We start from the raw sequence: 23,232 nt of genomic DNA, 5'->3' as shown, positions 1-23,232 counted from the left end.
ATCCCAATTGCTCGTCTGTTTGAACAGACACAAAGAAAGCTTCAGCCAAAAGCCTGTCTGATGGTTACGCAGAGAAACCTTCCTCAACATTCGACAAACACACATCATTCCACCCACAGCCCGTGTTTGATTGACAGGGCTGTGGCAAGCGCAAAACTCACATCAAAGGCTGTCGACAGAACTGCGCCTCCACAGGGCAGCAAAGAGGACGATAAGAGAAGACAGGGGGGTGAGGTGGAGGAGGTTAAATTGAGCTAATTTCAGTAAACGCACCCACATTTAGCCCATTGTATCAGAGAGAAGGAGAGATAATGAGAGAAGAGAGAAAGAGATGCTTTAGTTAATGTGCCAGCCATGAAGCGTTCTGAGATGAGGCAGCTCTAATCCTGAAACAGACAGCTCGGTGGGCCTCTGCTGGGTATCAGGCGCTTCTCTCCATTTCATTTAAAGGGCTGTCACTCCAAATTCTCCCCTAACACACACACACACGCACAATGGGTGCACACATACACACACAATTCACGTTTACCCGGCCTAATCCTAGCAAAGAACCAATGCCTTTCAGAAGTGCTTGGTAGATTACGTAAAAATTGTAGTTCATTACTGAATACAAATTACATTGTGAAAATTGTATTTAGTAACATAATCTATCGCATTCCACATTTTAGGTACTTTTTGATTACTTTTGACCTAACTCATTTATCATTGATTTGAATAGGATAATCTTATACCATCAACAACATGAAGTGCATTAAACATTACATTAAGATTTCCCAAACTGAGGTTTATGAAGGAACTGCAGGGGGTCTGTGAAAAGCTAATAATCTTAAAAATGGTAAATTAATTTCTTTTTTTTTTATTAAAACAAGCAAGATATATCATTAACTAAAAAGATTCAATCATTTATTTTATTTTCCTCAATTTTATTTATTTAATTTATTTTCAATTTATTTTGATTCTTTATTCCTTCTCAATTTTACATGTAATTATAGTTGCATGACTAGTGGCTGGTATTTGTGTGTAGGAAGAATCAATTAATTTACTGCCAATTTGTGAAAATTAAGTTAATCATGTAATTGCTAAAAATGGAATGGATTATAAAAACAAATGAAACATTTTAAAACATTATACAGTTTAATTACAAGTAATTTTAAAAAAAAATCTGATTATGTATTCCAGATTAAATACAATCACTGCACATCAGCATAGCGACACATATGAGCGATTACTAAATGGCCAGGAATACTTGATTCTAATTAGTCAATCATGACAGTCTGAGATCAAATCGTTTCGTACCATGATGCTAAACTGTATAGATGATATAAGAAAATTGATTTCCGACATGGCTGTGATAGTTTCACGTCTCTCTTATCACTCCACTGATGCTTTGTTCTCACATAACAAAATTATTTCAACTCAAATCAATAATTCATGCCCATTTATTTATTTGGTAAGTAGCCATGTAATAAGCAGGGTAATGTGGAGTAACGTGATACAAAAGCTGATCACCCTGTCTGCATGTATTTTGTGATATTGGCCTGCTGACTGTACATTAACTCATGCATAATAGATCGCATCATATCAAATGGCAGAGCAAATCACATTGCTGTGTGAGAAATAAGAGCATGTTGGAGCCGTGGCTTAAAGGTGGCGTGGTGCTCATGCGGGAGATGCAACCCTTCTTCTCCCCATCATTTTCTGTCCTGTCTCTAGAGGAAGAGAAATCATTTCATACCCGCTCCAGGGCAAAAGTTCGCACTGTGTACTCCGCCAGAGTTTCAGTCTTCAGCAGTGTGATCTTAATGTCTCCGTACATCTCTGACTCATCTGGCCAATACTTGCAGCACTTCACCTGAAAGACCAACCAAAATAAACAAACTCAGGTTAGAAAACATTAGAGGTCCACAGCAGCATGATACTAGCGCTGGGTGATATATGATACTGTATATTTTAAATGGTTTTGGCAATATAAAATAAAATGAAACAACATCATGAATATTGAGAAGATTTTAATGCACAATTAAGTTTCCTAAAAAGCATGTCATTAAATTAGTTTCATGATCCTTACTTGTATTAGTATGAAAGTGTTAAGACAGATGTTTCAAAAGCTTCTCTGATTAAAACTTCAGGAGCAAAAATGCTATTAAATTCAGTAAATGTGATTGATTTTCCTGCATTGGTTCAAACTCTCTGCACATGAACCGATTAAAAAACTTTAATATATATATTAGAATGTTTTAATAAAAATGTGGTGAAGGTGAATACTGGCACATACAAATGAAAAATATGAAATATAATTATTTGAATAAATGTAATTAAATGCTACACTGAAAAAAAAAGCGCCATGGTTATTTTTAATCATCTTAAGATATTTCAAAGCAAATACATAAATAGAAATGTATACATTGCCAAAAGCAACATATTCTTTGTTTGATATATTATATCTTAAACCTTCTAGTCTCTGAATTAAAGCTTTACAGCAATCAAACTGATGAAGTGAAAGAACTCCCTCCTTGTGTACTGTAAGCCAGGTTTATTTCTACACGCCTATTACCGTTACACAAACTGTTAGATTTGCTGTCGGACCTAAGCCATCATCCATTTATCCCTGCTGTTCACAGCTTTTATCATAAAAAGGGAAAGCGCATTTTTCATAATAGAGCCCCAATTTCATAAGAGGGCAGGGACGGGCCGTTAAGAGGACTGTTGGCAGCAGACGCTGTCTCCGAAGCACTGAAGGGGCCGATGCGGGTGTGGAGAGGAAAATGAAAGAGGAAATTATGTCGGAGGAAGAAATAGAGGTGATTTAAAAAGGCTGGAATGAGTGGGCCACTAAACAAGGGAGCAGAATGCATTACATGAGTGTGGGAATTATGATAGTTCAAATCACATTTTTAGTTTGACAGCAAAACAGATGTATTTATATAATGCGAGCACGTGATAAGTGTACTGTATTCGGGACAAATCGAGACTTTATACCATATTGAATGCAGTAACAATCAAGTATCATGCAGTACCATGGATTTCTGCACAAGAGTTATTATTTTCACGTCATAGTAGATATTAAAATTCTACACCATTTTGTCTACACCATTTTCACAGTGGGAAAATGGATATTAATTTTGGGATTTCCAGAAGATTACATTTAAATGTGTTATTAATTTATTTTGAAAGATGTAGTGTCATATGATGGCTACCATGTAAAATAGCAGAAATGAGCATGCTCTTTTAAATATGAAATATCCACCAATACAATAAATAAACAAATATAAAAACCTCTAAATCAGCTGATATATGGACCTGTATGTAACTGATATATGCATAAGTGCTTCCCTATATGACATTGTAAATTTTATGGAACATGAATATGGTAATCATTATGGAAACCATGCTATATATCAGAGTACTATCATAACCGAACATCATGTAAGGATGATTATCATATTCATAGACCATGGTATTTACATGATACTCCAAAGTCCAAATAAACCCTGTATTTTCATGGTGTTAAATGTTACTTTTTGTGCATACAGTAATCAGTAATCACAAAGTGACCATGACTGATGAATGGAAAATGCTTACGTTAAAATTAATTTACATATAATTTCCAAGAACACATAAGTGTAACAGACCAACACATACACAAAGATGTAGAGGTGATGACTGAATGAAATGTGTAGGGTTGTTGTGAATGAGGAGTGTCTTTAGTTGATGGGTTAGTGTGCAGATGAGGAAGGATCTAGAACATACCCTGCCCACCTCCACTAGCTTGGTGATCATGACGATACTAAAGCAGTTTTCTTGCCAAACCATCCTCCAAAAATCATACACTGTCTCCTGCTTGGGCCCTGCAAACAAACAGACAACCACACACACACAAATATTCAATGAATGGCAGCCAGCGCTCCAGACGGCGGGTTTAATTTACCAAGTGTCATTGCATGTTATAAGGCAGTTCAGTAATCCAGAGTCTCACACAGAGTAATTCAATAGCAGACATTTCTGGTGAATGGAGCAGTTTTTAACCTCAGCAGGATGTGGCTCTCTGATAGAAAAAGCTAATTTCTCCCATCAATTGAGTCTGCCTCGAAATTCAATTAGGGGGAAAGACAGACAAACCACAAACATGTAATGATTTATTTATGGGAGATCTGAAACGATGAGAGAAGAGGGTGACCTTGTTTTAGTGGAGCTGCGAAAGGGATAGAGGGCGGTTCATGTCTGATGTTTCTCTCACATGCACACACATTGTTTCTTCTGTCATGGTGGGGAATTTCCAATGACTTCTATTCTTTGGAAACTAAGCTACAGAATGCTTTTTGCATGCTGATAATTTAAGTAATACATTGTTTAGCATGTTCATGAAGTCGGTTTCCTAGTAAGGACAGTTGGCTGGTATCCAAATGTAGGTGATTTCAGATTTTATGGTATTTCACTGTTTTACTGTCTTTGACCACACAGACTGTACATCATTCTACTTATTAGACAACTACTTACAAGATATATAAACAAATAAACATAACATTTTAAATAATAAAAAGCACCAGATTTACTAAAGAGAGCAAATGCGTTTCTATAAAGGCCAATACAATCGACCAAATGGAGCAAAAATTTGCGTAGGGTCGCAAACAAGCAGAACAGATGATAATCATCAGGTGTGGGTAATCTACTAACAACACAGGCACAAAATGGGTAAAGGGTCTGCACTTTTCGTTCCATTGACTTGTATTCATACGCATGCAAATGCGTCAGACCAGAAACACAAGCCAGTGCGAAACGTTTCACATTTTACTGCGTTCCAAAGTTCAAGTGTGGTGAACTCTGACCTGCGAATTCGCATCATGTGAAACCGTGTGACCTCTTAGCTGAATTAAAAGAACATAAATTTAAAACTGCAGCGCTGCAGGAATGTTGAGCATTTAGAATGTTTAGATTATTATTTGTTGTGTTGAATTTCAGTTCTTAAAAAGACTTAAAAATGACTGTTGCAGTGCCTGAGGAAATTGACCCTTCGCAAAAGCCCGCCCTCCTTAGTCACTGATGCTATGTCCGACAAGCCATGCCGCTCTCACACTACACGACATGTTCGCGCAAAGTAAAACTTACATCATGGAGCAAAGAGAAAACTAACAACACGCTGACAGTCAGAACAGAGCAGGTTACTTCTGGTATGAAACTTTTGTCATTTTTAAGTGGCTCTTTAATGTGTCATGACAAATCGCTGTAAGCGGCATGTCAACCGACTGTCTTTTCGTATTTAAAGCACACAATGAACATGAATGGACATCAGAACGCAATTTGTTTCAACCGCAGAAAGACAACATTTTTTTTACACAACATTTTTCAAGTTGAAGTCCACCAAAGTTAATCTACTCTCCTGTCCGATTTGTTTGTTGGACAAGATGGTGGATTCAGCGTTATGATTGGTCAGATCGCCTGTCAATCAAGTTCTTTACAAAGGGCCAATTTAGCATGCTCAATCTCTAGTGTGACCGCGACTTAAGACTTTTTTGGTGCGTTACTTTTTGGAGAAAATAAATTAAGTCAACTACCACAAACTTTAGTAAACCACTTTGTATGATTGCGTTTAAAAAAGGAAACTCTTATAAATGCGAATGCAATAAAGTCAGCTGCAAAAATAACTGTCCACACTTTATCGCAAATTTTTCACTGCGTGTCTTTGGTAAATCCTGACAGTCGTTTTTTTTAAATACCAAAAGAGGGTTTACACAGGCGAGCTATTAGTAAATCTGTCCCATAATTTTTTTCAAATCAAGGATGTCCCTGAATGTCCTCACTCTGCATTAATAATTTATTGATCTGTATTTTTGTCTGGTTTTCCAGTAAAAATATCCTTAAACCTTTCCTTAAAAATAAATACATTTCCTTTAGAAGCAAAACTGCATAGAAATTTAAGATTTGGTTTCAAATTTAATTAATTTTTATTTTTCTTACCCCTTTGGCAAAATGCTTTTTCTTGTTTTCAGTATACATTAAGGTTGAATGGAGAGAAAAAAATAGCAAATGACAAAAACACAAAGTATGTAAAGGTTAACAAATAAATGATTTTCTACAGATGTTCTATTATTCAAAAACAAGACAAAAATATTAGGAAATGATTTTGCAGTGCACACAATCTGTCTGAGATGAGCCAAGGTCCTGCAGTCATTGTGCTGGTGCTTTTGATGTGGATCTCGGGTAAGAAGACAGCAGGTGGTAATCCTGACTCTGCTGCACCATCTCTATTCACACACCTCTATAATTTCCTGGATCAGAACTCATTAGATTCCATCTGGAGGATCTCTGTGTTCTGAAGGTTTCAGTCTCACACACACACAAACCCAAAGGCTCAGACTGAAGAGAGGAAAGAGGCTCTCCCTCCTGGGATTGGACACCATATAAACACACACAAACACACACACACACATCCATCCATCCATCCACAAGTGTTGTCCAGACAAAGATACTCACCCTGAGTGGCGATGAAGTGGTTGGATCGATGGTAACCCTAAAAAGAAAGAAAGAGAGGTGACGTTCTGTGTAAGCCATTTGTGTCCTAGAAACATCACTTGTGTGTATCTCACTCCTCTTAGAGTACAAATGCTCTTTAGAGATCCAAGGTCTTTAGTTCTAGATGTCCAGTTGCTTTGAAAGCTACTATTTGAAATCAACCTAAATTTATTTGGACTGTGAGCAGAACGGTTTGATAATCTATGGGTTACTGAGATAGAATGAGGGTCATGTGCTCTCAACATGGCGAAGCGATTCATTAGTTTTATTTTCTAGAACAGAAAATGAGGTTCTAAATTAGGATGACACCAGCTCTGAGCACATACATCTAGACTACAACAAACAAAACAAAGCAACTACATGAATCATTCGAACTGATTCACTAAAATGAATCTGACCTCCCAACACTACTTAAGAAACTCTAAAGAAAGCGTGTTTCTATATTGACAATATAACTTACTGCATAACACAAAAGCTACTTTAGTTTGAAAACTAAAAGCAAATTGAAAAATGTAGTCAAGTTAGTAGCATAGCTAGTAGTGTTTGTTACTCTCCAACACTATTAATAAGTCTGAGGCACAAAGAGCAAACAAACAAAAAGGCACCCTGCTACAAAAGTATACTCAATTGCCCAAACATAAAACTCATCGTGGAGGACATGAGCTCCCTACACGATTCCTCCATCAGCTCATGTTTGGAATGTACAGGGAGAAAGAAACTCTAGGAACATCTCAAAACATGCAATTTATTCATCAAAGCTAAGCCTTTTCAAAGAACTACCTGGGGATGCTCCCAAAAAGTGGATCTGTTTTCATTAAACAGACGTTAGCGGAATAATAGAGACATGTTCTTCATTGTTGCTGAGCATTTGCTGCTCCATTTAGAACACTGCAGACGCCCACTACATTTTAGATTGGGCCAAGCTATTTCCTGCACACTGTACAAACAAACATAGAAACAAATACACTGTAGATGGAAAAATAAATTGTGGGGGATGTTTGTTCCACACTGAAAGGATTCATCAGTCTATGGGGTTTGGAGAATACAAGGGATGCAGGGAAAAACATCGGGAAGATAACTGGTCCAAAAGAGCTTTGTTCTGCTGATTCAGTAGTAGCATGATTTTCTATTTCTATTATTATTTCTTCAAACACTTTTTAATGATCCCATTGTCAATTGATTCCCTACATAAAGGCAGCTACATCTTTTCATATATAAACACTCAATTATATTATGTGATAAAAAGTATATTATAAAACAACAGATTAATGTCATCATTAGTAAAAAAGCAAATTATTCAAATATTATATTGAATATGTTAGATGTAAAAATCCAAAAAACATTTTACAATAAATGTAAATTTGCATATTTTAGTATATACAAATACATTTAAAAAATAGGCTGTCAATAAAATAAAATATGCAATTATTATTGATTTCCAACTTTAAACAGTCTTTAGAATGCAGAATTAAATAGTATTAAATTCTTCAAATGTGTGAAAAATGGAAAAATTTACAAGTTCATAAATTACCAATGACCACATTTAGCAATTTAGTTTTTTTGTTTCCATCACAGAGTGACAAATAATAAACAATTGCGACTTTTTATATTCAGATTAATTCATTTTTTTCTTCTCAGAACTGCAAGTGATAAACTCACAGTTCTGAGATTATATTTTGCAATTCTGCGTTAATATCTCACAATTCTGAGAAAAAAAGTCAGACTTGCGAGAAAAAAGTAAGACAAAAAGTCGCAAGTGCCTTACGTTTTACATTACATACCTATTTATAAGGTATGTTTTTGCCCCATGGTGGAAACCATACTATATAGATCTCCATATTTGGCTTTTATTAGTAAGACAACTATGGTCAAAGAGCAAAGAGCAGCCATATAGGCTTGAAAAAAAAATAATAAATGAAGGTGTAGTACATTACACAGCAGTGCAAGTGGATTTATAGCACACTAACAGGGACCATCCTGCTGGAGAAAATGTGAGGTACGTGTTTTGCTCAAGGGCACGATAGCGATAGGGGATCTCAGTAATGATTCAGTTCATGGGTCACCCTATCTGCCATCAAATCCATGATGATCGTATCACAAGCCCAAAGCTGCAACTTCCCCAATGTAGCCGAAAAGTAGCAATTTTTCAATATGATGATACAGTACATCATGCTTAAAGTTATATATTTAATGGCTGATTTGAAAATAGAAGGAAAGTTCACAGGACACAGAAGCTCATTAAAGGGAGAAAAACAAAACAAAAATAATAAAAAAGGCTTGACAAAAGACTTTACAACACTTAGCAACTCAAAACTCTGAAGCAATGCTATAAACGCACTGCATAAAAATCACTCAAAATGGTTAAAGCAAAAGGTCTCTATTTACTCATAACATTTTATAACAACTTTCAAATCAACTAATTATTTTTGGAATAATATTCTCATACATTCATATTTAAAAATGCACAACTATCTGTTGTATACTGATTATATAATTGTATTTAATGAAAGTTATTAGGAAGTGTCACCCTGCTCTTTTTCACACATTCATCACCCAGAATAGGAGCCCTGCTGGAAAAAAAAAAAGATGGCTTAAACCAGCCTAGGGTAGTTTGCTGGTTTTAGCTGGTTTAATCTGGTCTAGTTAGTCTCCTAGCCTGTCAAGTTGTAGCTGTTCGGTCAGATGGTCTTCCAGTCTGATCAGCTGACAAGTGCCCAAAACTAAAAAAACCTGCTTTTTTTGGTTCAGTTTTAAAGATGCAATAGATTGGCGTATGAGCTGCCTGTTTATTCTCTTCAAATTTAAACTTTCTGTTAGACTTTAGCAAATCACTGTTAGAAAATACAAAGTTTGATTCTGCTGAAGCTGAGGTGCAGTTCAGTGGCATAAAATTCATGAATTGGCAAGTTTAGAGGTTAAAGGTTGGATTCAATCTTACAGACTGCTGAAGACAGCTTCGATGGGGGAAAAAATCTGGTTTTAAGGAGGTTTTAGGCACTTTTCAACTGGTCAGACTGGGAGACTGGCTTCTTACCTGAACACCAGAGACAACTTATACCAGCAAAAACCAGCAAACCCCCATTCAGCTGTTTTTTTTTTCAGCAACTATCCTACCACAAAGACTAACCTCCTGACCTTTGACCCCTCTCTCCACCTGTATTTAAAAAAAAAACAAAAGAGTGGAAATGAAAAGGTGAAGAGACTATTTTTTTTAACCTGAAATTGTCAAAACTCGGTACCAGTAAGAAATAAGAAACCTAACAGATGGAAGATGAAAGTTTTATGCATCCACATTTAGGGATGAATATAAAGAAGATCTGTGTGACACAGAGACACTTTTCTTCATGTTTAAGTAATCCAAACAGAGCAATGCCATGACACAAAAAGGAGAAAAAAAGATAGCTATGGGGGAACAGAGGGAAAGAAAGCAGAGAGAAAGAAAAGAAAGAGCAGTGAAGTACTTACTTCCCTGTTTATCCGAATCTACAGGGTCCAAGAGTCGAAGAGGTGGGGATGGGGGGTAGAAAAAAGACAAGACAGACTCTAGTTAATGAGAGGCTGAAGAGAGCTAGAGGATTAACAGATCACAGACAGAAAGAGAGAGAATTAGAAGAAGAAAGAAAGAGAGAGACTTGTGTTTGCCAGCTAAGCTCTACGCCAGGGGACAGACACTTGAAATGGAGGCATATATTTTGGATGTGCAGGTGGGCAAAGCTTTGCACACTAAACTCAAAGTGTGAAGTGTGTTATTTTTTCTGCCTCTAGCATCATCAAACACAATTGAAAACTAACAATTTCTCTTTAACAGGCTTCCGGGACACTCCTTCGCTCTGCCATTGGTTGGACAAACTGATAGCCCCGCCCCCAAACTCACTCTGTTGGTTGAGTCAGTGTTGCTATGTGGGGCTGGTTCAAACAACAGAATGTTTTAAAAGTGCCTTTACACTTCTCAGGGAAATCAACAAACAAATGACTTTCAGACTAGGAAAGTTTTTTAACACTGAAAAAATTACACACTTCTCTTTTAAATTACTCCATTTATTCCTGTGTAAGCTAGTTCCTTGCAAGTTCCTTTATTGGGCTGATTCAAGAGGTATTCAAAAGGAAAGGACAGCAATGAAAAGGAGTAAACACATTAAACAACAGAGCTGCACTCACTTTAATATGTTCCCTAATAGCCTCTACTTACTGCCAAGTTTACCAGAAACAGTAAAAAGAAGCATCCTTGCATTATTGGTCTTTTCTTGACTTTTTGTGCTTTTTACAGTCAAGGCCAAAATAAAATGAAACAAAAAAATCAATTTTTGTTAAATTGGCCTATGCTCTGTTTTGCTCCTGTATATTGGCTTATACTGAAAACACTAAAATGTCTTAGTATTTGAAAATAAACTGATATTATGGCCAATTATGACATAGAGGGGAAAAATGACAAAATACTACACACTGTATACTACAGATGTAATAAAGTTACATATGTGTATTCATTCGTGCCTATTCTTTCTCTTCATATTTCTTTGAAATCACTCAATGCTACACATACTTAGAGCATTCCATTGAGAATAAACACCATAATTCAGCAAATCACTTGCAGGGTCCAAATTTGCATCTTGTTTTAAACATTTTTAAATGGATAGTTTATGGGAATCCAGTCATTTCCTCATCATTTTGAAAATTCAACCATTTATGTTCCACAGAAGAGGGTCATACAGGCTTTGAATGACATTGAGGGGTAAATGGATGAACTGTTGATTTAAGCACATAAGTGGAGAGGGTCCCATGAAGAGAAGGTGGTCCTGTCCAACCTGGTGCAAGCTTTGAATAGCAGGTTCAAAGAGGTCAAGGTTGGCTGACCATCTGTGGCCACCTGCCTCTTTATTAAAGGGGAAATCGGACACGAAATGACCCAAAAACACTTTGCCACACATGTCAGCAGTAGGCTACGCTTCACATCTGACCATGCTCTATAATCCTTTGGGAGGTCAGATATGCCAGGAAAGGAATAACAACCAAAAGTTTCACCCATCACAAAAAGGACAGCTAGTGGTCTGAAAAGTTTTCTATCAAAACTGATATGATGATATGACACATACAGTATGGCAAGGCTAAGGGAGAGTGTCCACACATATCGAATAAACTCCAGGGAAGCCACATAATAACAGAAACAGTGTGAATGTTTGTGAGTCTGGCTGAAGACAGTATGTGACCGCTGACTTACATCGATATAATTGGCATTGATATAGTCAGAGTTGGGATCACCGAGCAGCGGGTGCAGTTTCACCCTGTGACGGTCATCTGAAACACAAAAACACAACTGCATGAGCTCACTTTGCGGTAAACTCAGATTATTTTTGTGCAATAAAGAATTTTTTTTCTATACAAATTAAGTTTATTATAAAGAATGTCTTTCCACACTAATTTCGTTGGTATGTTAAAGGTGTTACTTAAATGATTAAATTCCTTTAGTGAACAGCAGAGGCAGTATGTGCAAATAAATTATGCTGTCAGCCGGTGTAATTTATTGAAAGTGAATTTCCTCCTTTTACTTTTAGGAACATCAAAGCTTTACATTATCAGAAATTTTGAAAATGAAGTAAGTTTTAACATCCATAGAATGTCTAAAGGCATTACTTTGAAATCATGATATTTTTATACGCATACAAAGACTGAAAAAATTTACTCACAACCCATCAGGGTATCGTGCCTTCCCTTAGTTTTATCCTTCTTCTTATTGATATCCCAGCCATCAAAGAAGCTCTACAAATATATGATTGAATATAAAGAAACAGAGAGAGAGAGAGAGAGAGAGAGAGAGAGAATGTATTTGTTAGTTTTATGAGATAATTCTGATATCCTTAGACTTTGTCTAAAATGCATTTAAAATAAATTTTGACATAAATAGCATTTAGACCAGAGGTTCTGGATTACTTTGCAACCCAAAGACATGCATTTTGTGATATTACATTAAGCTAAATTTAATACAATTCCACTTTCAAGGAGGATAAACATGATTTCATGCTTCTGTTGAACACAGAAAGAGGTCATGTGAACAAAATTTTTCTGCAACTGCATATATTACCGAAAAATGCTGAAATGATTAAATTACACAGTGGACACCAGGTAAAGGAAAACTGAATGTTCAATATCATAGAAACAGCATCAGGTAGACCAAAAAACGTCTAACTGAATTGATTTGCATCCTGTTTTAAATTCTCTGACGCTCCCAAACCCTGACTATCAAATCCAGCATTCACTGAAATATAAATGTGAATAGAGGCTAAATTTCCACTTCAAACTAGAACTACTAGGTGTAAGCATTTAGACTGCCAATTCTAGTGAACTTCTATATATATATATATATATATATATATATATATATTACATGAAAGATGCCACTTGATTTATTTTTAAGGGAAAAACAGCATAAACACAATTTTTAAACAAGCCATTCATATATTCAAAAGAACATATATTAGATATGCCTTTCTGGTTAATACAGGGCCACCTTTTTGCTTGTAGGACAGACCTCTACTCCCTGTTTTCCACTCTATCTAAACTAGAGATCCTGTCAATAAGCACTGATCAATAGACTGTACTTGCGGTCCGCAGGGAAATAAAGCTTATGAAACCCTGCCGTTACATTTGTGTGCTCTCAAACTCTGTTTCTTTTCCGCTTATGAAGCACAAAGACACTGACCTCAAACACACACATACACGCACAGTGTCACTATGTCCAGGAAAGTGCGTATTGATTTTTGAGTTGAATCTGTTTCACACTGGGGGGGAGAGTTTAATGAGTCCACAAGCTGAGCTCCTGAGAGGCAGGCTAGTGGCAGAGCTCTGATTATGTGGAGGGATGTTTTGTCTCGTAGCTCTGTGGACAACAACAGATAGAGGAGAGTCAACAGTCCACAAGAGTGCGGCGCCGAGAGGAGATGCTCAAGCCGCATTCTGAGGAGAGAAAATTAGCCACGGAGGAAGAGAGGGAGGGATAGAGGGAGGAAAAGAGATAGCAGTGTAGTGTGCTCTTTGTGCAGTAATGCTGAAGGGCTGTGTGACCTCTACTTTCATCTCAATAACTGCTCCTCTATAGTCCATGGGGGAGTGATGGGAAGCTGTCCGTGAAGAACAGCTCAAACTTACTGCTCTGAAAGTTGGCCAAGATACGTAATGTACAATACACAAGGATCATTTCACACTGCTCTTTTACAACATATACTCGTCACTTCACATCAGATTTGTTAAAACTGTGAAAAATCGTTTTCAGTAATTGCGCAAAACCTGAAATATTAGATGTAAAACAAACCTAAAAATTAGATCATGGAAATAAGTGTACTAAAAATACTAAAACTACAAACAACAACATCCTATATCAAAATATACCTATATAGAAATATTCAAGCTTTTCTAAAGTAAAATATTAAAAGCACATAATAAAATGACTAGACTTGACATGAAAACTGAAACTCTAAAAATAAAAGCCAATTCAAAATATAAAAATATACTTAAAAGTATACAGTATAACTAATACTAAACATTGCTTCAAAGTTTGATTTCAGACCAGGACACTCTGATTATTAACTAAATCTTAAATTGAGCCTAATAGAGTCAGTACCATCTTAAAAGAAAACTGCAACCTGTAACACTTCAGTTTAGGGTCCAATTCCTAATTAATTGCTTATTAGCATGCATATTATTGGCTGTTTATTAGTACTTACACACATTAATGCCTTATTATACATGACCATATTCTACATCCCTAAACCTACCCAATACTTAAATTTAACAACTATTTTACTTACTATTTATAAGCAGTAATTAGGAGTATTTTGAGGCAAAAGCCGTAGTTAATAGTTAGTGAGAATTAGAACTTAAAATAAAGTTTGACCATGTAATCTGATCTGAATACTCTTAGTGAGTTTAGAACTATTGTGAAATAAAAAAACAAAAAAAACGGTAACACTTTAGAATAGGGAACACTTATTAACTATTAACTACGACTTTTCCCTCAATAAACTCCTAATTTGCTGCTTATTAATAGTTAGTAAGGTAGTTGTTAAATTTAGGTATTGGGTAGGATTAGGGATGTAGAATAAGGCATTAATATGTGCTTAATTACTACTAATAAATGGCTAATATTCTATTAAGATGCATGCTAATTAGCAACTAGTTAAGAGACCCTAAAATAAAGTGTTACCAAAAAAACAACAAAATTTGGCTGTAATTACTATGGTATAAATGATTATTTTTCTTTTCTACTCTTATTTATTTATTTGTTTTGTATTACGTACTTTTAATGCCATCTGGATCTGGCTACTAATTATCTTGGCCTTACCTCTTATTAAAGAGATTTAAATCTCGCATGGATCAATTATAGTAATAAAAGGCAACATACAGTAATAAACAGTAGAAGCATTACATATTGGTAATTTTGCCCAAACATAGCATCCTACAAGAAAACTGAGCTAAAACCCATTTTCAGATAGTGGATTTACATGTTTTTAGCGGGTCTAGATTAGTGGTTCTCAAACCTGTCCTGCGGACCCCCAACCACAACATATCTTGTATGTCTCCCTCATTTAGCACACCTGATTCAACTCATCAGCTCATTAGTAGAATCTGCAAGACTTGAATTGGTTGTGGCCTATGACAGAGACATACAAAATATGTGGTGGCTGGGGGTCCCCAGGACAGGTTTGAGAACCACTGGTCTAGATGACTGTTGAGCTGGACTACCAGACGGCACCCTGTCGACTGTCCGTTCATATTGCCCACAAAACAGGAAAGCGCTTTCTTGATATATAAAGCTATAATGTGCCATTGATTGTCAGATAAGTGGCATCATATCTTTGAAATTGATAAAATGATATCATGTTAACAAGCAGAAATCCAGTCTAAGTATGCAGTCTAGATCAAAATAGTTGAAATGTGGACCAGACCTTATGACAAATATCTGGCTATGTAAGACTAGGTTGAGGTCAAGCTGGTTTGGGCTGGTAGATAAGCTGCAAACAAGCTGCCATGTTCCAAAAACCATCTTGACTCCCTCAAGCTGGAATGAGCAGCTTTACTTCAGCAAGGCATGACAACAGTGTGAGGATGTCATATTGTGGAGAAGTGATAAGAAGTTTGGAATGTGTGTTTGTGCATAAACATGCACCTTTGCATTAATGTGTTTGTGTGTTGGGGATTGGATGCAGAGGTCTGTTTTGACAAGGCTTGCAGACGGGTGAGTTCTGGAGGCTGGAGATCTCCCAGCCAGACATCTGTTCGCACTGACAGCTCCCTCCACTAACGCAACAGCAGCTCCCAGATAGACCGCATTGTAAGCAGCACTAAAGCTCAAGCATATTCTGACTTCTTTAAATAAATCAGAAAATCTGTGTGGGCAGCTGTGAAAGATTTATATTATTATGACTGAAACCTCTTGCTTGAATGTTTTTAAAAATATACTATTAAAGCCAAAATAGCCTATTAGATCTGGTTTCCTCTGAAATAAAACTCAAAACCAGCTGTGACAAAGCATTTTTTTGCTATTTAAGCAACAAGTGCATCTACAAGGAGCAGTTACTTCAATAACTCAGTATTGCAATTCAATGACTGTATATGCAAATATGCTATACAGTATAAATGAAACACTACTATTATTATTGTTAATATCCCAATAACTTGATTTTCTGCTTGCTTATATTAAAAACAACATTGTCAAACAACAGCTAAACAAGGGTATTTGAAGACTAGTCTCAACCTTGGCACACAGACAGACCATTCACGAACATTAGAATTCACAATTCAAACCAAAAAAAAAAAAAAAAAAATCAATAGCTGGCTGAAAACACCAATTAACTGGCTTTATGCAATTTTTTCAGCCAGGATGCAAAGTGTTTCAAGATCCTAGGTTGCTACTATGAGTGATACTGAGGAAGAATTAGTGGCTAGATTTGACAAAGATAAGCAGTGAGTAGCAAAGAGTCATTACTGTATATCCTATGTTGTTCTTACAATTTCCTTCTGTTTTAAGACAGCAAATAAAATGGTTAGTCACACAACATGTTGTTCACAAAATAAAATAAATAAATAAATAGGTTACTCACTTTACATGTCGGTCAAAAATAAAATAACAAAATGAAATAATAAAATAACAAATATTTTTATTTTCAAAATAGTGAGTAGTTTTAAATAAAATATTCACTATTTTGCAAAAATAAAATAAAATAAAATGGTTAGTAACACAACATGATGTTTACAAAAAATAAATAAAATAACAAATAAAATAAAACAAAAAACAGAACCAAAACAAAACAAAACCCACCTCATATTCCTGTTTAAAGCCGTAGCCTTCTGCGGTTTTCATCTGGTTGATGTGTTGTAAGAGGTCAGCCACACGCACTGCGGGGTGAAGCTGACCCGTGTGATAGGGCGATCCTTTACGGCCACACTGACGTCTAGGCGATCCGCCCAGAAGACTGCTGGACTCATTCATAGAGCTCCGTGGGTCACCTTAGTAGAAATGAACAAGCACAGAACAAATGTTTGCATGACATCTTTCATATATGGATATAAAATAAACACAGCATAGGAAACAGCTATACCTGAAGCAGCTCAACTATCTGAGAAAAGTTTAAAAAATAACCAATAAACATTTTACAAAAACAAAAACTCCAAACAAGTATTATGGGGTTAATATGAGAATTATCATCCCCTTATGGCACTTCATCTTCTGTGTTTATAATTGGTATTCATAAATATGATCAGGGAGCAATTATGAATTCATGACTAGGGCTGTGTATTCAAATAAATTAGCAGTCTGCTACTCATTTCTCTACGGAAATAGGAAAGAAGAAACCCAGACAGTATATTCCACACAGCAGACACTTAAAATGTGGCAAGACAGCTCTGAGACGTGCCATTAAAACTTCATTTTGATCAAGAGATCTCTCTCTTTGAGACATCAACTATTCAGCGCCTGCAGAGTTAGATACCTTTGAATTGGATATTATTAGCATTTTTCAACTTTTATTTTTTTGCATGCTCTAATTTCTGCCATATTGAAAATCTCGACCATGATGCCTTAAGGATGAGCTTCTGGTGCAGATCTGAGTCCATTTGCATCTCATAAACTGGTTGTGTTTGCCGAATGTGTGCTTGTAAATGCATTTTTTAAGGATACGTTCTTCCTACTTTTCCATGGATTTATGTTTATATTAGGATTGATAGTCTTATGTCAGGGGAGAATGAGTGTTAGATTTGGAATCATATGAGAACGTACTACATCAACAGTACTACATCTTATATTTAAGAGCTGTGAAAGACTGAGTGATTACAGAAGGACTGTGGCTTTGATGAAGCTTTCACACTGACTACAAATGAGGACAAATTAACAGGCGGTGACCTAGTAAGTCCCTGAGCTTCACTTTAACTGTGTGCGTGACTGAAAGTCTGTATCCATTCATTTGCACTCTTTGACGTTAGTGCCTGATACTCTCGCTTTTAGCACCTGTAAGTGTGAGGAAACAAATGTAAGAATTATTATACAGATTTCGTCATTATGTTTGTTTCTATCTATTTTCTGCCTTTACTTCTAAGTTTTCAACTAGGTTCTTTCATCTGCTTAATCATAAATTAAGTGCTAGATTAAGTCTAATTAAATTTATAGAATATGTTTTTTTATATCGAACACATAGAAATAGTTGATTTTTCAGTGAAATATAAATGCATTTTAGATAGGGATGTATGATATTATCGGAACATTATCGGAATCAGCCGATAAAGGCTTAAAATGTAAACATTGACATAGGCCGATTTTGAAAAAAAAAATATGCCGATATGCCTTGCCGATGTATAGCTCACACGTGCTCAGGGTGTGATAGTGATAGATGGTTAGATTCACTGTTTTGCATCGCCACATTTAATTTGAGAATGCATGTACAGAACGATGTCCGGTGTGCAAGAGTTAACAATTTCTAGCAGGTGCAACAGTGGCAACCTCCCCCAGGTCCTAATGTCGGTCTGGTAAGATGTTTTATTTACTTACAGGTGCTGTTGGCCTACTTGTAATAAAATGAAAGTAAAATACACAAATATCATTAAGATACTTGTGTTTCTGAATAAAGCAGTATCGCAGTATTTACATGAATAAAAATCACAAACATGACACATGTAAATTAAATAATATATACAGATTTATTCAGTAACATGTAATATATTTTTCAGATGGATTATGAAAACATAAATACAAGCAGCTCTAAAATATTTTTTTAGAATTTTTACAGCTCTTTTGCTTTAGACCATCTATTAATGTTAAATCCACAAATAAAATGTTAAGGTTTCAACTGCATCTGTCCGAGAAAAACACACACAGCAGAGATTGATTATTGGTTATTTTCAATGTACTCTCATTAAAAAAAAAAAACTTAATGTTTATTACTCCTAACAAATAAGTTTTTTGCTCAAAACTAATCAAAATTAAAAAAATAATTTGTTTATAATTTCCGCACAGGAGAGATTTGGTGTTGTTTCAAAACAAAGGGAAATATATATTGGTATCAGCATCGGCTATCAGCCAAAATGATTTGAAAAATATTGGCATATCGGATATCGGCAAAAATCTAATATCGTGCATCCGTAATTTTAGATTTTGAAATAAATGGAAAAACAGCATAAAAAGTCAATATTACTTGGGTGCTTTGTGTTTTTTTTTTGAGGAATAGACTAAATTTAAGTTGTTATTCACTGATAAGCTGTTAACCACTGACTGGATCATTGATTCATTAATTGAATCCGAGAACAAGATCATTTAGATCAGTTTTGTGAACTGGATCAACCGTTTCACTGAAAAGATCTCACTCAAAAGGCCGATTCTTTTCTGAACTGGACATAACTACCTCACTCATGAACTCACACAGTCAAGATTTTCCGTGAACAATGACTAAATGTCTGTCTGTTTCTCACACAAAGCTATCATGTGGCTTCAGAAGACTTTTATCATACTTTCACGGTTCCTGGGGTCATTTTGGAGCTTGACAGCCACAGTCCTCATTCACTTTTCTTTAAAGTGATGCTCTTTAAAAATTCTCCTTTTATGTCTCACGGAAGAAAGAAAGTCAGCCGTGTTTGGAACAACATGAGGGTGAGTAAACGATGACAGAAACGTGAAACGTGGGTGAAATATTCCTTCATAACTTTAGACCTACTTCAGTCCCCATCATGCAATGCAGCATGAATCATGGATTAGTTATATGGATTACTGTTTACTGCTTTCATGCTGTTGTTGATGTGCAAGTTGTCGCTCCCCGTTATTTGTCAGGAGTATTAGCTCTGTAGTCATTGTTTCAATGTGCAAGTTCATTTAACTGGAATAAATGAGTTGAAACAAAGCAAGACAAGTGCATGCTACTCTGTTATTTGTTTTTTTCATGCTTTGCTTCATTAATACAGCAGATTACATAGAGTTTCTGTTCAACGAACAACCCAGAATTAAATCCACACATATTTAGGTTTTAAGGCTGCAATTAAACTCAAGTTCAAGTCGAGGTGTGTGCGCTGGTGTTGTGTCATGTCACATCTTACTGCGAGTGCTGCACGTATGGGTGTCCATAAATGACAAGGCCATCCTCTCGTCCTCCTGCAGAGTGCTCTGATCAGTGAAACTGCGCTCCATGGAGCCCATCATATTACTCTTCTCCTGCCTGTACGTAATGGGGGTCTTATTCATGTTCACCGGCTTCCTACTGAGGAGGCAGAGAGAAGAGGGCGAGGAGAGAAGAAGGGGAGGTAGAGAAATGGAACGTGAAGGAAACGAGAGAGAGATGAGGTGAGTTAGGGGAGTTGGTGAGAGAGAAAGAGAAGATCATCACTCCGCTGCCGCCCCCTCTCTAAAAAGCGCACAAAAAAGCCATGAGAAATGATGATGTGCAATGGAGAAGAAGCCACTTACGGATAATAAGAGTATGAGTAGTAATCCCTTCTGGAGAGAGAGAAAGAAAAAAAAAATAGAGGGAGAGAAGAAAAGGGGAAAAAAGAGAACAAGAAGAAGAAGGGACATGAGATGCAAGCACTGGTAGAGCTCTGATTAGAGTGAAAAATGGCAAGCCGTCAGCAGCTTGCATTTGCCACGCAAGTAATGGGACACATGCAGATACGCACAAAGCCTCAACCAGAGCGGGAAATGGCGGCCTAATCAAATACGTCATCTTGTTGCTTCTAACGAGTTAAACAAAGTGGCCTGCTGAGAGGGACTTTCATATTCGCTCTCCGCAGTCACGCCTTCACAGCAATTCGGCGGTGCAATCTAACCCAATATCCGCTAAATTGTCCAATGAAACGCTTGGAGAACACTTCCATCTGCATTTGTATTACAAACGTTTTTCAACTCCATTTTGGGGTGCATTTGGATTAAATGGCTTAGATTTTCTGTTCTACACAAAGGCCCGGTATATTTCTTTCCATTTCAGCAGGAAGAACTCCCATCGCTAGCTAAAGTAGGCACGTTCCTGTGATACTTCATCTCTGGCTAAATGACTGTGCTGAGGGTTTGCTCTTGCACTCAGAAGTTTAGCTTATATAAACGTTCCACCCCCAGAAGTAGGAAAATGAAAGACAGAGGCTGAAGAGGTATGTGCTGATAACTGTTTATGGAAAAGACAACTAAAATGCAAACAAATTGGCCATAATATTTGAGCTAGTAATACAGCACCAGATCAAAGAAGCCCAAGGTGGTCAAGCTGGTTTGCTTTTGGTAAGTTCACCAGGTCAAGGGATGCATCTTATATTGGTTTTGAATTATTTTTGGGTGAAGATTAGAAATATTTTAGAACACTATTTTAAGTCAAAATAGTAAAGTAGAATTTTATTAAATTAACTTTCTTAACGAATGAATAAAAAGGCCATGACATACAAATAATTATCAGTTCATTTTATTGGCCATAATTTTAACATCTGTGCATCCCTAAAACCAGCAACCATCAGACAAGGAGGCAAAAGTCTAAAACAGTAGGCAATCACTAGTCATGCATGTGAGAAATTCATATGAAAAACAGATGGTGAATGGTCTTTATCTGTTGTTGAAGATGAATCTATGAGATGACCATTGCTTAGATTCATCTTCAGTGATTGGTGCCGTTTGCGGAACGAGAGGCTTGTGTCTCTCATTTGCCACTGGATCTGATGACCTTTTGAGAACCGTGGGCTAATTATCTCTGAAAGCACACTTTTTCCATCCCAATTATTGGCTCATTTCTGGTTCAGGGCGGCAGCGGGCAGGGCCTAATTAAGTGAGTAATTGAATTGCATTTCTCTTTAATTAAATATTTCACACTCAGATAATCTCAGAAGATGAAAACCCCTGGCAATCTCTCCGCCGATGCACGTGAGAATGCAGCGGAGAACACCTGGGTGCCTATTGACTGAGCCGAATAATCGAAGTCATAAACCACAATGGGTAGGTTTAAGTTAGTCATAGCTGAACGCACAGTAGCCTGGTCTCTCAGGAACAGATTAAGTCTCATTTAAAAAGCACTTTCACAAGAAATATTTGTAAATGGCCAACAGACTTATAAGTGTCGGTGTAAATTTGAAGCAGTTCTTGATTTTGCAGCACATACAGTGGCTCCAAAAAGATTTGGACACTTAAGTCACACGTTAATATGCACGAACGTCACTGCATATAATAAAATATCATAGATTTGAAAGATAATATATATGTATATATGTATATGCAGTATATACTTTATTCATATTTCACATTTTTATGTAATCTAATGCAATGACAAAGAAATTTATCAGTGTAACTTAAATGTCTACTATATACGCTTTGCTTCACATTTATGCTTTAAAGCAACACATGCTCTGGCTCTTGTGTTCTCATACTGACCAGAGGAACTCACCCTTTTTTGATAATTATGATAATGGCCCCAAGTAGCAGTATCAGGACCACGAGCCCACCAGCACACACTCCCAGGATGAGCCCCATCTCCTCTGAGCGCTGTGTGACCTCAAGAGCTCGCTGATGGTCTTTACAGGCGGCTGAAGAACACACAAACATACATAACAGCATTTAAGAACACCAGCAATTACATATAACATATAAATTACATATGAATTAACATATTAGCCAGCAAACAAAACACAAACACACAAATTCAAAGTAAAAGATTCAAATGAAGCCTGGTGGAAAAGAACAGTTTATACCAGATGAACAAACATATTAATTTTGATCTCAACACCAATGATGATAGATATATCATCTATACCTATATCACAATAACTATAAAGTTTTAATAATCGTTCTAATTCTATGAAAATAGGAAAGTCCACAACACAACTATAATGATAACAACACAGAGGAGCGATATTTTTGGAATTATTTTTTCTAGCTGATGAACGTTAAAACGTTGACAGCCAATCAGAATTCACCTGCTTAAGCTTGAACATTTAAAGCAACTTAACTGCAGTGCACACTTATAATAAACAGAATGTCATTGTGTGTTGGTGTGGACATTAATATAATAAAGTGGCCTTCTAATTCTAACCAGGTTAAACAAGACAGAACCAGGGTTAAAATATTTGGTGTGGCTGGCAATCAACAGGGTGGCGAGGTACTCACATGAGTTCAGCCGATCAAGCTCTTAAACCAGCTTGTACCAGCTAATGACCAGCTAGCAACCAAGTAAATCCAACACAAGCTGGATTTCTCAGCAGGTTTAGCAGAAATAAACAGACATTCAA

General features: G+C 36.4%; 1 protein-coding gene across 12 annotated transcripts in view; it reads right to left on the bottom strand.

Annotated features, from left to right (window-relative positions):
- The window catches only part of ptprub (protein tyrosine phosphatase receptor type Ub), a 232,499-nt gene that overhangs the window by 17,882 nt on the left and 191,385 nt on the right, over nt 1-23,232 (bottom strand). For 2 of the 12 annotated variants that reach the window (XM_058747184.1, XM_058747182.1), the window contains exons 14-23: nt 22,392-22,530; nt 20,444-20,473; nt 20,077-20,237; nt 16,820-17,007; nt 12,192-12,264; nt 11,726-11,802; nt 9,976-9,993; nt 6,472-6,508; nt 3,751-3,848; nt 1,736-1,852 (exon numbers count right to left, since the gene is read on the bottom strand). In XM_058747184.1, coding sequence (XP_058603167.1) covers nt 1,736-1,852; nt 3,751-3,848; nt 6,472-6,508; nt 9,976-9,993; nt 11,726-11,802; nt 12,192-12,264; nt 16,820-17,007; nt 20,077-20,237; nt 20,444-20,473; nt 22,392-22,530 — 938 coding nt within the window. The remainder of the gene's footprint in view (nt 1-1,735; nt 1,853-3,750; nt 3,849-6,471; nt 6,509-9,975; nt 9,994-11,725; nt 11,803-12,191; nt 12,265-16,819; nt 17,008-20,076; nt 20,238-20,443; nt 20,474-22,391; nt 22,531-23,232) is intronic. The other 10 variants (XM_058747190.1, XM_058747191.1, XM_058747185.1 and 7 more) reach the window with 9 other exon arrangements.

This window comes from Onychostoma macrolepis, chromosome 16, assembly GCF_012432095.1.
Source record: "Onychostoma macrolepis isolate SWU-2019 chromosome 16, ASM1243209v1, whole genome shotgun sequence".
NCBI classification, from domain to species: Eukaryota; Metazoa; Chordata; class Actinopteri; order Cypriniformes; family Cyprinidae; genus Onychostoma; species Onychostoma macrolepis.
Note: the sequence above shows the minus strand (reverse complement) of the source record. Positions and strands in the feature narration are given on the sequence as shown.